Source organism: Cimex lectularius, unplaced genomic scaffold (assembly GCF_000648675.2).
Source record: "Cimex lectularius strain Harlan isolate CLEC.00 unplaced genomic scaffold, Clec_2.1 scaffold176, whole genome shotgun sequence".
Lineage (NCBI taxonomy): Eukaryota > Metazoa > Arthropoda > Insecta > Hemiptera > Cimicidae > Cimex > Cimex lectularius.
In genome coordinates this window covers 233545-248892 of record NW_019392891.1, presented here as the reverse complement: position 1 = coordinate 248892, position 15348 = coordinate 233545, and the positions used below count along the sequence as shown (strand labels likewise).

At 33.6% G+C, this 15348-nt stretch overlaps 1 protein-coding gene across 1 annotated transcript; it reads left to right on the top strand.

Moving 5' to 3' along the window:
* Window positions 1-8047: 8047 nt before the first annotated feature.
* Window positions 8048-9662, top strand: LOC106674290 (histone PARylation factor 1). The gene is made up of 2 exons (XM_014406926.2): window positions 8048-8204; window positions 8265-9662. The coding sequence occupies exon 2, from the start codon at window positions 8307-8309 to the stop codon at window positions 9441-9443; it is 1137 nt and encodes a 378-aa protein (XP_014262412.1). The 5' UTR covers window positions 8048-8204; window positions 8265-8306; the 3' UTR covers window positions 9444-9662.
* Window positions 9663-15348: the final 5686 nt, after the last annotated feature.

Genomic DNA, 15348 nt, shown 5'->3' with positions numbered 1-15348 from the left:
TCGAAAAATTTCTTACTTTTTATACACAGAAGGACTTGCCTACCCATTTGCCACAAACGCAATGTCTTCTTTTCTGACCGTTTTTATGATGAATCGTTTCTCCCTGACTGTGAATATCCTAGAGAGTCTATTTCGTTTAACATTTTATACAAATCCAGTGTTTTTTAATTTTTCACGACTGTTTTCACGGTAAATAAGCTTAATTTAGACCTTGAATCAGTAAAGCAACTTTTTTTTTGTAAATAACAATTTTTTACAATTTTATACAGTATTTTTAAAAGGTTTTTTAGTGTAAAATTTAGAAATCCACACGGCAGAAAAGGCCAACTAACTGATTAAATTCACTAGTTTTCGTGGTCCGCTTGAATTAATATATTTCAATTAATTAAAGTTTTTAGTTGAGATAAAATAGTAAGTGTCACGAGGGGGATTCGAACTAGGTAAGGATTTTATTTGAAAATCGAAAAATTAAAAATGAAAGTTTCTAAATCGAAAGTTAAAACGTATAAACAGTCTAGATGATGACTTACTGATAGCTAATTATTTATAAAAAATATAAGTTAATAACTTGATCAATACTGGGGTTACATTTAATCAGTTACAATTAATTAAGGTTTTTAGTTGAGATGAAAAAATCAGTGTCACGAGCGGGATTCGAACTCACGATTTTCGGCTCGATACGCCGCTGCTCTACCACTTGTACCAGTGTCCGAGTGGATCGAGGTAACGATAGCTCAAGTGGTGAGCAGTGGCGTATCTAGCCGAAGATCGTGAGTTCGAATCCCGCTCGTGACACTGATTTTTTCATCTCAACTAAAAACCTTAATTAATTGTAACTGATTAAATGTAACCCCAGTATTGATCAAGTTATTAACTTATATTTTTTATAAATAATTAGCTATCAGTAAGTCATCATCTAGACTGTTTATACGTTTTAACTTTCGATTTAGAAACTTTCATTTTTAATTTTTCGATTTTCAAATAAAATCCTTACCTATTCAACATGTGGTTCAGTTAATTAGAATATTTTTAAAATCAAACTGTTTTAAATTTAATAATCAATCAGGCTCAGTGCAATGTATAAAAAAGCAAAATTACCTACACATTTTTGAGTTATCGTACATAGATGAGAAAGCCTATTTGTCAAATTATCAATCAAATCTTCAAAGAATTTTTTATTATAACATTAAATAATAATCGTCAATAAGTTTCAATAAACTATATAGTGATCTATATAAACTGTTACGCTTTTATCAAGTAATTGCGCAGATGTCTTACTGCTTGGAAATGGTATGCGATAACAAAGTAGCTAGTCGTTTGATAACTTTACCCCAGACGGGAAAGACGAATTTGAACTACAATTCAATTGCAATTGTACTTAAATAACGATCAGTTGGAATATATATAACGCCGCAAATTCACTTGCGTCCCCCACGGTTATTTAGGGAGATTTAATATAGCTATAGAATACTATTTACTGGCGCATACATTTTAAAAAACCGATATAATTACATTTATATGATTTTAAATACGAGTAAAAGAAAACCGATTCCTTTGTTAGATTGAAACTGAAAAAGTAGGAAAAACTGGTGAATATGTCTCGTCAGTTCACCATAAGACCTTATATCAAGGACGGAAATATCTCGACAGATCTGCCTCTAACGACGGTGAAAAGTACAAGTACACATCATCCCCTCTGAGTGCTCCCTTGTTCCTTTTAAAGAAATTAAAAATTCTCGGAAAAAACGTGAAATCTCCTGGCTTTGACGCTATCTCCAATGTTGTGATTAAAAATCGCCCAAAAAAATCTTTCTTACATATACAGGGTTTCATTTTAACATGTGCCAGCAGGATTCCACTAGTTTTTGAAAAGGTACCAAAATAGGGACCCCTTTAATCTTTGCTCATGTTAAAAATACACCCTGTATATTTAACGCAAAGGTTTTTTTTTCTTATTTGGAGATCGTGAAATGCTGTCTGATGTGACGGAAAAACATTTTCTTTATCGTGCCAATGTTTCTATCTTTATTGAGTTCATCTTCAGGGCCTGGGATTTATAAACATTGTTTAAATTTTACTTAATTTTTTAATTTCTGGTAGATGTGTCATTCTTGTTTGTCGTGTTGAGACTTGACGCTAGTGTGGTAGGAATGACACATCTACTTGAAAACAAACACTTTGAGTGAATACAAATTCTTTGATTGAATCTAAAATTTCTAGCATTGTATAAATTATTTTTTTTCCACATCCTGCATGTATTTGTAAAATTTAAACAATGTATATAAATCCCAGGCCCTGAAGGTGATCTCAACGTTGGCACGATAAAGAAAATGTTTTTCTAAAAACCTACGTCACACCAGACCGCATCTCATGATCTCCAAATAATCATTGGCTAACGGTCACTAACCACCACATGTTTTTTCTTCCTTGTGCTGGAAAGGGTCAAAGATCAACTTCACTAAAAAATCTCGGAAACCACCATATGATTCTGCGAGTCATAGACCTCTAAGCCTCCTCGGCGCAATCAGAAAAATCTTTGAAAAATCCTGCTGGTTCGAATAACTTAACACAGTCAAAATACATCATCTCAGAATGTCAACATAGATTTCTTCACGGGCTAAGCACATCTTCACAATTAACCAGAGATGTCGACCACATCTCAATTTTAACAGCAAAACGCATACGGGGCTAGTCAGTTTGACATGGAGCCTTCCACACCTTCTGACACAAAGCCGGTTTCTACAGACTTATACGAAATAAATTTCCAAGCTACATTACGAAAATAATAAACAGTTATCTAAGTAATAGAGTTGTCCAAACCATTTTTGATTGAAGTTAGGGTGCCCCAAGGTTCAGTCTTAGGGTAAACTCATTTTAACATTTTCATAAATCCACTCCTTAGAATTGACTGCGAAGTTGCGATGTAAACTGACAACTTAGCTTTATATTTTTTAAATATAAGTTTATATAATCATTGAGGGTTGATGCAATTACAAAAAATCTAAACCGCTACCTCTAAAAGTTAGAATTTTCAGAAGGGTCTGGTCCTATTAGTGTTGCTGAGCACTTTTCCCTGGCTAACCTGTCAGCCTCTTGGTTAAACTTCAGTCCTGTATGCCCTGAAATTCAGACAAAATAATGCTCCTCTGTTATGCAGGAGCTTTTCTTTGACAGCGACTATAAACCTCTTGTTCAGACCTTCATAGTAACATAAGTACTGCGGTTTCTTCTTCTTTTGGAGGAACCCACACATGGCCAACATTTTCAAATGCTTACTGAAATACTGTCCAGTTAGCAGACTTGCAACAATCCTTAGTTTGCTGCAGCAGAAATATTGTGAGTATAGGTGAGCCTGTCTTAACAGTTTTTCTTTTTGCCTTCTTTCTTTTGCATGGGTTCTCCATCAGATTCCATCTTTATAAATTTGCCTTGTTTATGTCAGATTGACATTTTAGAAAAGGGTCTGGTCCAGCTGGTGTTGCTGAGGAGTCTTTCCAACTCAGGCAAGAGACAGTTTCTGTTCCTACCCATACTCTACCTGACCTTAACGCAAGTGAGGGCAGTGCGATGTCGGCGAACTCTTTTGCCGATAGCTCAATTGCCATGGTTTCTATGTGAAATACCTTAATTTTCCAGGAAGAATTGGGATTTTAACCTTTTATTTTTCCCGTTAAATAAACTGACTTTACAAACTTCTGTTTTTAATGATGAAAATAAGTGCAATTCCAATTGAGGTCTTGGAGTGATGGTCTTGTTCTTTTCCGATGATCCTAGTCCGCCGAGTCTCGCTGTATTTCACATGCTTTTCAGTATGCGCTAGTTTTAGTGGAGGATTTTTTCTTACACGTTTTCTCTCTTACATGTACGATAACTGGATTATGATTTTTTTTAAACAACCAAGAAGATGGCGAGAAGCCGAAACAAAATAGGCGGACTAACTATAGAAGCCATTGGCTCAGTCATAAAAAAGCTTGACAAAACATTTTGTTCGAAAGATCAACTTCCTGAGCTTAAGATTTACCGTAATTTTTTTAGGATCGTATTATTTAAGGGAAAAAATTTGATTATTCAATCCCATTTATTTTTGGGAATAACACGTAATTCTAAAAGCAATATTTAGTCAATAATTAAACTTTATTTATTTAAGTTTAGCTAAAAAATTTCTAAACCAATTAGCATGAATTCTATGATATTAGGGGTGATAAATTTGTTGTCGTAATAGAAAAATTCGGATTAGTAGAGAAATGAGAGGTCAACTAAATTTGAATAATTTCGGTAAACGTACTACAAAGGGTACATTTAGCCTTAACGCTTAACTCTAACTTTTATAACCCACTTTACAACCACATTTAAAATATTTCTGATAAAAGGAATGCTGGACTGCGTAGGTTTACTTCTAATGATGGCATGCCAAAAGAGGCTTGATGCCTACTTACCCCTCAAGGTAATACCAAGTAAATTGTAGCGCCTAACACTTCCTCTAGATAAATTAACGCAACATATTTTTAGGACTTTAATTTAGTTCTGGCCGAGAGTTGGTCTTGGGGCTCTTCAAGAGAAGTACATCAGGTTTTTCGGAATACTATCGTACTAAAACATCTATATATTGGGTTGTTCAGAACATAATTGAGTACTGTTGCTAGGTTTGGTTTCCCTGGGGCATTCTGTCTAGGATTAATCTCCTTTATGGTGTTCAGTGGAAATTTATTAAATACCTAATTTACAAGCTAGGACTTCAATGTGAAAAAAGTAAAAAGTATGTCGAATGGTTGAAACTGTGCAAAATGTATTCCCTTTAGGATGGCTCTCAGACCACAACTTCACAGACTCACAAATTTCCATGCACCAACTTACATTTGTCGTCAGCAAAAGAGTATTTACACCCAGTTTTATAGAACTAATTACAGGAAATCTGGTACAATGACTTACTTTAATGAAATTTGTGATGTGCATAAGATGGTTATTTTTGGATCAGTTTTTAATGTATTCAAAAAGAAATACGTAAAAGTTTGTCCTCGTAGTTATAATTAATTTACTGATTTTGTTACTCTGAAAACTCTCTGTATTTCTAGATTTTAAATATTGCAATATGACTGTATTCATTATGGGGTAATCCTCTGTAATATACTAAAACAAATAAATTCTAAAGAAAACTTCTCCAAACCCGGAAATTACTAGTGGAGTTCATATTTATTTCATAGAACAAAAGAAAAAAACTTATTAATATAAGTCCGGTACGTAATGAAAACTTAGTGAAGCCTGGTTGGCTGATTTGACAATTGTTGGATATTCGCCCTAAGAAGTGCCTGTAGACTACTAAAAGAGGCGAATTGTTGAACAATACATCTGACCTTAATTCACAGCGAGAGTAGGCGGATCCAAACGTGATTTTATTTGCAGGTTTCTTTTTAAGTACCTACTTACTTATCTTCTTTACTTAATACTAATGTAGCCAATCTCATTCCCTTTTTTGTTGTTTTTCTGAATATTTACAAAATTAAGATATATTACAGTTTTAAACAGAAGGAAGTGCGACGGTTTTCATTCTAAGTCTTCTTCGTCAAGACTTCATACTTTTCAAAGTACAAGAAAAAAAAGTTTCGTGGCATCTGACTCGAGGTATTCAGCGAAAATAAGACCGAAAGTTTTGATTAAATTTCTGTCGAAGTATCCACTGGCAGACCACATGGCAATATCCCAACGGCAAGGAATACCCGAAGTTAATTTGATCCATGGAAAAAGAAATACTACAAAACAAATATTAAAAAAAAAAGCAATCCAACTTTATTAGAATGAAAACAAATAATTATCTACGGCATAGATCCTTCTGATTATTATATTTAAATCTTAAAAAAATAGTACTGCTGTAATATTAATCTGAATGGATGTGGAACTTGGAAATTGAGCTAGATTGATCTAGGCACTCTGTTATAACTAAATCTTTACTAATTATTAATGCTGTTTGTACCGATATAGCTTTTTGATTGCAGCATGAACTGAATTACCGTAGCTATAAAGAGACAAATTCTTTCACAATCCACATTCAACTCTATCATTAGTAAATAATACCGTTCCGATTAAAATCAATTGGAATGAAAAAACAGGATCAATCAAAGAAAAACAAAAGATTAATTCAAATAAATTTATAAACCTTCTTTATTTTACTTTTACAAAAACTGACAACACCCCAGTTCAATATATATACAAAAGCACTAATACACAATAACACACAGACAAATACATCTCGAACAGACTAAAATCAACTAACAAGTACAAACACGACCTAAAAATGGTAAAATAGTACACAAAAGGCATACAAAAACAAAACGATACCGCCCATATATCGGAAACCATCTAACCAATATTCAAGAAATTTTACATAGAAACTACACTAAAGACTACAAACTCAGTAACAAACTCGAACGAATAAAATTATTAAACAGGGATAACTAAGAAAATTCAACTATAAATCAAAATCCTTCATAGACACATATAAAAAGAGACCTGAATAAACAAGTCCAGTGTTGGGTGGAAGATCGATGTGCGTCTGACAGCCCAAATTAGCGAGGATAAACGGGCCAAAATGATTTGAAATAGGACCAGAGTTTGAGTTTTTCTTTCTAAAACCATTTTTCCATTTCCAACTTAAGCATACCCTCCGGTGCACCTAGTTGTGGTTCTGGTCTCACATAATGATAGTGAAGCCCCTTTTGGGCTAGTTGGTCAGCATGTTTTTTCCTCCTATAACTCATGTCCTGGAACCCACTTTAAGTTATGTTTACCTAGAGCCATAGGAAATTCAGGCACTTCCAGGCCTCACCTTGAAAAATTGTTGGGATCATCCAGGCTTTGTTGGGTATAGTTCAGCCCTTTTATCACTACATCTACTCTCTGTTCAATCTGTGTACCATATTAGGGCCTCTTTATTATACTTGGGACTACCTTTTACTCCAAAGATCTCTCGTATCTATGACCACTTTGGAGGGTCTGGCAAAGTTGAATTTTTCATTTCAACGAGTACCATTATAGCCATCTGATTTATTTAAGTGGGGCATGCAGGCATGTATTGCCCCTTGTGTACTAAAACAAGCTAGCTTTTGTACCATTTGTAGTTTGCTTTGTGTTTCAGTATTTTTGACCACAAAACTAGAGATCCAATCCATATGTGTCCACAGGTCTGACCGTTTTGATGTAAAACCAAAACGCCATTTAGAGGCTTATTCTCCTTGAGTGAGGTATGTTTTATTAGGGTTATATTTAAATTCATGTTCTCACACTATTCGTACAATATTCAGGGCGTTTTTGCACATACAAGGTGTCATCGAAGTGCCCTTTTATGATTGTTACTAGGTAATTTACTACTAACAACCAAGACATGGCCGATAGTACCCCTCCTTGGTGGCATCCTTTGACACAACTGTTGTGTTTATCAATAAAAATAGACTTTTTTTTCGTTTAGTCTGAAAGTGTTTTTCAATTAGGCAAACTGTTTTGAAAGTTCTTGGAAAGAAAAAGAAGGAGAAGGAACAAGTCCTAGGACAAGAAGGATGAAAGAAAGAGATCCTAGTTCAGCCACATAACTTCATGACAAATTATATATTGAGTCTTTAATTAATGAAAATAAATTGAAACGACTGATTTGGATCTTTTTTTAGCAGTTTAATCAATTCTTATAAGTTTTGTAAAAAAAGACTAAGAAGTTGAACCTGCCGGTTTAAGTCCGTGCCAACAGTGCCTTGTGGCGGCTCGAATAAAGAAACGAATTGGACAAAATTGGTCCAGATTTAATCCAAAAATAAACCAAATACTTTAGAAATACTTGTTTTTTCAGAAACAGTACTAAGGAGTTATTATCCTTCCGTGACGTTCCTTCGACACTTGTGGTTGGCCGTTAAGTTTTTTATCGAGTTGACTGTTTCTCATGTTTTTTCTTTTTTCATTCTAAAATTATGAACTGTCGATAAAGTTATTTAACTATTCTAACTTTCGATTATAACTTTAACTATTCAGCTATACCCTGCATTTTTAAAGGAATTTTCTATTTCATGAGAGAAACCTTCCCTTAGTGTAACCTCACATCAAGCTTTCATTAGATCCCAACGTTTAAATTGTTTAACGGAAAAATAATGTGTTAACAGGTGTCTCAACTATCCTCAAATGTCATTTTCTGCACGAAAAGCTCGGAAAATGATATTAAAACATAGGTTTGTTAAATTAAAAAATTATTTGTAAATCATCAAGACTTTTTTTATATATTTGTTTAGCTGATGTGTGGTAAAAATTGTTCAACAAAGCTGTAGAAAAGAATGGAGAAGAGTGATAAATTGGATTGCAAATATGGAGCGAATTGTTACCAGAAAAACCCACAGCATCATCAAAAATACAAACATCCTGAGAGGCACGATGAGACGGATAGTTCTCCAAAGAGAGCCAGGACTGACGGAGAGGGACTTGAGTGCAGACATGACACCTCTAAAGAGATAGAAGATAGAATAGAGATAGAAAAGCTCCCGTCAGATCCTAAAGAGAAGATAAAGTCCCTTTTCCTTCTCGATATGCCCCAGGACTTTTTTGATTTCTTCGAGTTCTGCAGAACGCTGTCTACCAAGCCGAAGAAGGCGTTAGCGGCTGTCGGCTTGCATCTAGTTGGGCCTTTTGACGTCCTGGACGGTGAGCTTAAAGATTGTACGAAAGAAGAAGCACTCAGACACTACCGTTATTTCTACGACCCACCTGAGTTTCAGACGGTGTTGAAAGGCCTTGACAAAACCGGAGAACACTATGGGTATTACAGGGATGACCCGCAAGAACCGCCTTGCTTTGTCGGGTACAATGAAGCTGAAAAAGGCTGTACCATAACTATCGTAGCAGAGAATCTCTTTGGAGCTTTGAACTACCACTTGGAAAAAATCAAAAAAACAGCAGACCCTTTTAAAAAGATGCAGATCCAAAAGATACAAACTTCATTGTCTAAAAAGGCTAAAACTGATCAAATTAAATTGGAAGAAGTGACACCTGAGATAAGAAAAAGAAGAAGTCACATCGTCACAAAAACCTTCCACGGCGCGGGCATAGTAGTGCCTTATGACAAAAAGACCCAACTTGGTTATAGAGAACTAGCAATGAATGATAAAGACTTGAAGAAAGTCCTGAAAACCCTCTGCAATGCTGATTCCGAATCAGAGAGGACGTCCGGATGGAGCCAGTTGCAGCCCGTCATCACATTTTCAAACATCGCCTGTGACGAGTATGATTTTGGGACCAGTTTGGAACTTGGCATCAACCTCTTCTGCCAAGGCGCAGAAATCCTGCATAAAACAGCGATTCAACAGCTGACTACAGCTTATGCACTTTTAAACAGGCGAGAGTTTATAGACATTATCAAAGCACACCTCGCTCATAGGACAAAAAATTTATCAGAACTCAATACAATTGCTTTATGATTTTTTTAGTATATCTATTAATCCTGTTAATGTTTTAAGAAATAATTTGTTAATTTATGAAAGGCAGTGTGAAAGGTTTATGCAAATCCTTGGTTTATTTCCACAAATGGGCCGAGCGCTCACATAATCATTTGCCTAACAAATCTATTAATGATTTTTTACAGAAAAAATTTGAGATTCTTCTTAATCCATTTCTTTATTTATTTATTTTCAGTTTCAGATATAGTAAATATAAAGGCTAAATCAAATTTGTTGTAAATTAAATACACATCTCAACAGACGTTTCAAAAAAGTTTCGTTTGCAAATTACTTCACAAAAAATGAAATCAATATATAACACATTGATATATTATTTAGAAAAAAAAAAAAAACTTCAGTTGCTAACAAATGGACTGAGAAGTTCTCGGCCTAAAGCTGAGATCATTTTAGGCTAGAGAAGTTTTAAAGAAAACTTTTTTTTAAATTCAATTAAAGCAGTCTTTTTGTGAAAAATTTCCCCATGAAATAATTTAACATGCAATATATTTCTACAACAGTTTAATTATATTAATAGTTTTAAATAATAAAAAAGTTACACTATAGTTTGCTGTTCTCATTTTGTTATCACCTTATGCTGACTGTCAAGATGACTTTTTTTAAATTATTTTTTTAATATTAAATATTCTAAAATTTAATTAATGACTTTAAAGTTTATTCAAATTTAAAGTTTACTATAAGCTCATACGTATAAAACCACAAGCTCATTTACAGTAAACACTTAGCTTTTTCCAACTCTTCAAGATGTCAAAAATTTCTTATAGGAAAGTGAGCTTTTGCACAAATATCAATCTTCTAATTTTCCTATTCCTTATTAGACCTCTCCCAATTAAACAGATAAAGCTTTCTTCTTCCTACAAGTTGCAGAGGGAGCACATAATTGAAGTCACATGAAATGAATATTTATTTTGATAAATAAGCTCACTTTTGACTTTAAATATCCAGCCTATTTGGTCTACTCTTAATTCACAATAGATGTATTTCATTTCTTGATTATGTTTCTTATACAAAACCTTGTGAACTCAATACTTTTTCATTATCATTTTGGTCTGCCTACTCACATTGAAGATGGTGAAATGCTTAAACCATTCTTTATCAAAAAATTCAGCTGGATAAGCTGACCAGAATGATATGTAACTATCAAACAAAAGGTTTAAACCAATAAACACTTTTATCTTTAATCCAATTCATTAAATAGTCTGGATTTCCTTTGATTGTTAAGTCCTTGCACTTATGCTAGTTTACATGTAAATTTCATGTTATAAACAAACAAAGGGATTTAATTCTGAATGTAACATGTAGTTGAGTTTATATGGTGGTAAATTCAATATCTGATTTAAAAAACATTCTTTGAACTTGTTCCGATAATTTCTTCACCTCAAACTTGAGCACCAAAACACCTGCAAACAGTGTCAAATACTTTTTTGTGGATGCTAGTGGAATTTTTCTGTTCAACATATGCTCTAAAGAGATCCTATCATAAATTTGGATTTAACTTTTTCTTTTTTTTTTAAATGTTTATTTAATGGATGATGGATTTGTCAAGCCTAGATGTCATAGCTTCCCACTATTTACATCATTTTGTTTCCATACCTACATTTCTTATTTGCCTGTTTACTTCTATTTTTAAAAACAATTATTTTCGATTTGTCTAAATTCACAACTAAGTTCCATTTTTTAAAGAATCTTTCAAATTGATTTATATTGTTTTGTAATTTATGTTTATCTGTTGCCAGCCAGTATTTACAACATCGTCGGTAAACGTCAGGAGTTTAATTATTTTGCCCAATATATTTATCCCATAGAAAGCGTGTCCCTGTCTTAGTATAAGTAGAAATAGTTCAATTAATTTCAAAAATAGTTGTAAGGAATGTCTAACATATGTTGGAAATTAGGCTGTAGGATCGGAAGGGTCACCCATCCAGTAGGGAGCAAACAGACGTTTCCCACAATCTGAAAGTCATACAAATGTGATAGAAGAATAGTCTGTCCACTTAATAATGACAGTCGGAATTATTTAGCGTTAGAAGGTTGTCCCGGAGACGGTTCATGGGACAGTATAAATTTGGGGCTGGGTGGGCGTTGTACACTCTTTGCTGGATGTCCATTGACATGGACCGGGAGGCTGTATAATGGACAGTTGACAATTATTGCAAGCTATTGTGTAGCCAACCCATGTAAGAAGTAAGCTGACCATCTGGCCCAGCAGTTTTTGATTTTTCTCCCCGCCCCCTGTTATAGTTGGGACACCAGTATAAAAGGGGATGATTTGGAAAGGCAGTCGAGGAGGACGCAGTCCAGAACAGTAAGCAGCCTCAATCCATCTAAGAATCAGCGAGATTACTCAGCCAGCAAAAAAACAGGAAAGACCAGCGATTGCACCAAGTCGAATAGACTATCAAGGACCCACAAGCTGCAGAAAAAGCTTCAGCCTGAAAGACAGTGAATATGATGTGGAAGTGGTATTGGCATACCATCAATAGATCCGTGGATGGCTCTATGTGTAACATATAGGTAGGAATTAAGGACAAACAGCTTTAAGACAAAAAATTTCAGAAAATTCTCAACTACGTCATACTGTTGATATCCCCATATTTGGCATAGAATGGCTGAGTTTCAAAAACACTGGTACACCGGGTCAATATAACGTCGTAGTTGAAATACCTTCGTAAAATAATAATAGTAATAACTATTTTATTTATTATTTTAATTTTTATTTTAAAGAAAGTTTTTTAACTTAATTTGTTATTGAAAGGGGAGTTGTGTTCAGAACTTTTCTTCTATTTATTAGTAGATTTTGTTATCTCTGTTTGTAATTTGGATAATTTTTTTGTTTTCTGTTCTTTTCTGCCTGAAGGGAAACAATGTACAAGCAGCATTGCAAGTGGACCTATAAAAACTGACCAAAAAATAATTTCAAAATTAATTTTGAGTTTTTCTATTTTGTTTATTTAAAAAAAAAAATCAATCTACTGGCAGCTAGTTAAGTAAATCTGATTAACTTAGCGTATTTCCAATGTGATACAATGTACCTAAAAGTTTTTCCTCAAAAAAAGTTTTTGTTTCTTTTTATTTTTTGAATTTTGAAGTTAGTAGTTGTAATAATAAAAATTTCATTGCCAGGAATACTGAGAATTGTTTTAAAAAATATATTTTCTTATTTATAAAGGTACTGTCCTTGATTTTTTTATTTTTTAATGATTTTTTCTAGAGATATATTTCCATTTGATTAAAAATAATTAATTTCTGGCTTCTAGAATCAGTTTTGCTTAGACAGTTTTTCTCTTAGAATTTTTTTTTATAAACGATAGACAATAGATTGTTTTTATTCCTTGTGTTTTACATAATAACAATGTATTTGTTAATTTCATTAGAGTTCATGGCCCGATTGACCGAATAACGTTTTTCAATTAATTAGTCTTTATGTAAGCTATTGGTTGAGATAAAAATATATTTAGGCATTTGTTAATGATGGAAATACGGTCTTAGTAGTGAATAGGGTCAGGTGAATAATCTTGGTGAAAATAGTGTTAGATTTAGCTTTTGAGACATGAAGTAATTTTACCAACAGCAGAGGCCACTGCTGTTGCAAACGTTCCTTAAAAAAAATTTTAAAAAATCTATAACGTGTGGTGATTAGTGACCGTTAGTCGATGATTATTCAGCAATCGTGAGATGCGGTCTGGTGTGATGTAGATTTCAGAAAAATTTTTCTTTATCGTGCCAACATTTCTATCTTTATTGAGATCATCTTCAGGGCCTGGTATTTACAAACATTGTTTAAATTGAAAAAGTGAATTTATACAATGTAAAATATATTTTTTATATTCAAAGTATTTCTACTCACTCAAAGTGTTTGTAGAGTATTGAGTAGAAATGGTTTGATTGAATATAAAAAATATATTTTGCATTGTATAAATTAACTTTTTTCCACATCCTACATGTATTTGTTAAATTTCAACAATGTTTGTAAATTCCAGGCCCTGAAGATGGTCTCAATAAAGATCGAAACATTGGCACGATAAATAAAATGTTTTTCTGAAACCTACATCACACCAGATCGCATCTCACGATTTCTGAATAATCAAAAAAAATGTTTAACCCAATCACAGCTCTAGATGAGACCTGCTTCACATATTGGATGGAGAGGCTAAGTGTAAAAGTAACTCCAAGATATTTACAATACATTACAATTTCAACAGGTAATCACTTGTACAAGTTGGCCACCATTTTTAAAAATGGCTGGCCTGGCCCTAGATTTGCAAACTTAACAATTAACTCTCACAAATCTTTCTAATATATGTTCCTCTCTAAACGTACACGACTGTCAGGTACATCATCGTAGCGTTATGTTTAACGTTAGTGTTCAAAACTCAAACACTGCCTTCAAATTCAGACGGAAGGTCATAAATGAAGAGTGGAAAAAAGGATAAGTCTTAAAATGCACCGTATAATGTAGTACTGAATATATTCGTCGACCGGAATATGTTTCAATGTGATGTTTGTTCCTAAGAGGTTGTTAGCAAAATAGCAAAGAATAGATTTGAGACCAAATTTTCAATAAATGTTAACTGATAAATATACGCCAATAAAACAAGTAATTCTATTTAACAAAACAAAATCATACAAAACTTTTACTTACAATTTTTGAAGAAATCTTTCAGTCCTTTTCATAAAAAAAACTGCTTCCATCTTGTTCGGAAGTTCGAATCGAAGAGGGCCTAGACTCCTAGGGACCACTCTTCGTTCCTTTTTCGTCCGCCAGGAGGGGTTGGTTGTCACCTGTTTCCGCCATTATTTAAATTATAATTACCTCCATTATATTTAGTGGTCTGATTGACCAAATTACTTCTTTCAATTAATTAATCTTTTTATGTAAGGTTTTGGTTGAAATGAAAAAGTTAGAGTCACGAGCGGGATTTGAACCCACGACCTTCGGCTCAATACGCTGCTGTTCTTGAGCTATCATGACTTCGATCCACTAGGACATCAACTCCCCATTATTTAAAAGGTCAAAGCCGAAGGTATTGGGTTCGAATCCCGCTCGTGACACTAACTTTTTCATTTTAATCAAAACCTTACATAAAAATATTAATTATATTTAACGTTATACCCCTCTAACCTACAAGTTATAGGGGAAAAATTCTAAAATTCTCTACTTCACCCTAACCACTGGATGTAATTTTTACATAATTGTTTAAAATCTTTGCTTACATGGAAGTATTGATTGATTAAAATGCATTTTATTCAACAACAAAAAAACTGTTCACAAAGTAAACTGCTAAAAAATGAATAGGAATGTTGCCAATTTTGTAGTATCTACTTCCATTTTTATTTATTTTTTTTTTTTTTTTTATAAATTGCAATAAAATTTATTAGAAATGATTGTCTTTTGCATAAGAAAAATTTAATTTTTGAAAAATAACAAAATAAAAGGTTTTAATTCCATTATTTTGTTTGTGGGATACAATAATTTTTTTTTAAACAATTAGTAAGGTGTATAATGTCCTCTATTAGTGAAAACTTCTGTGTTAGGCATACTGTTAATAAGGTTGTCATTAATTTCGTATGGATCGTCACTCCACGGATGTTGCTCAGTTGTCGCCAGTCAACTGGCTGCGGATGGTGATCGAAAAGCCTTCTCTGCAAAGCATCCCACATGTGCTCAATGGAATTGAGGTTTGAAGACAATGAGGGAACCGGCAAATAGGAAATTCCTGGGTTTTTTAAACATTGACGAACAACTCTGCCTCTATGAAGTCTGGTATTGCCATCCAGAAATCGAAAATCCCTGGTTTGAGGGATATATTCTACGATTTCTTGGACATAACAGACTGTGGTGAGGTTACCCTAACCGTACGAGTCCAGT

Bases quoted from the DNA above. Each gene is read 5' to 3' on its own strand.
- LOC106674290 (XM_014406926.2), top strand. From the start codon at position 8,307: ATGGAGAAGAGTGATAAATTGGATTGCAAATATGGAGCGAATTGTTAC.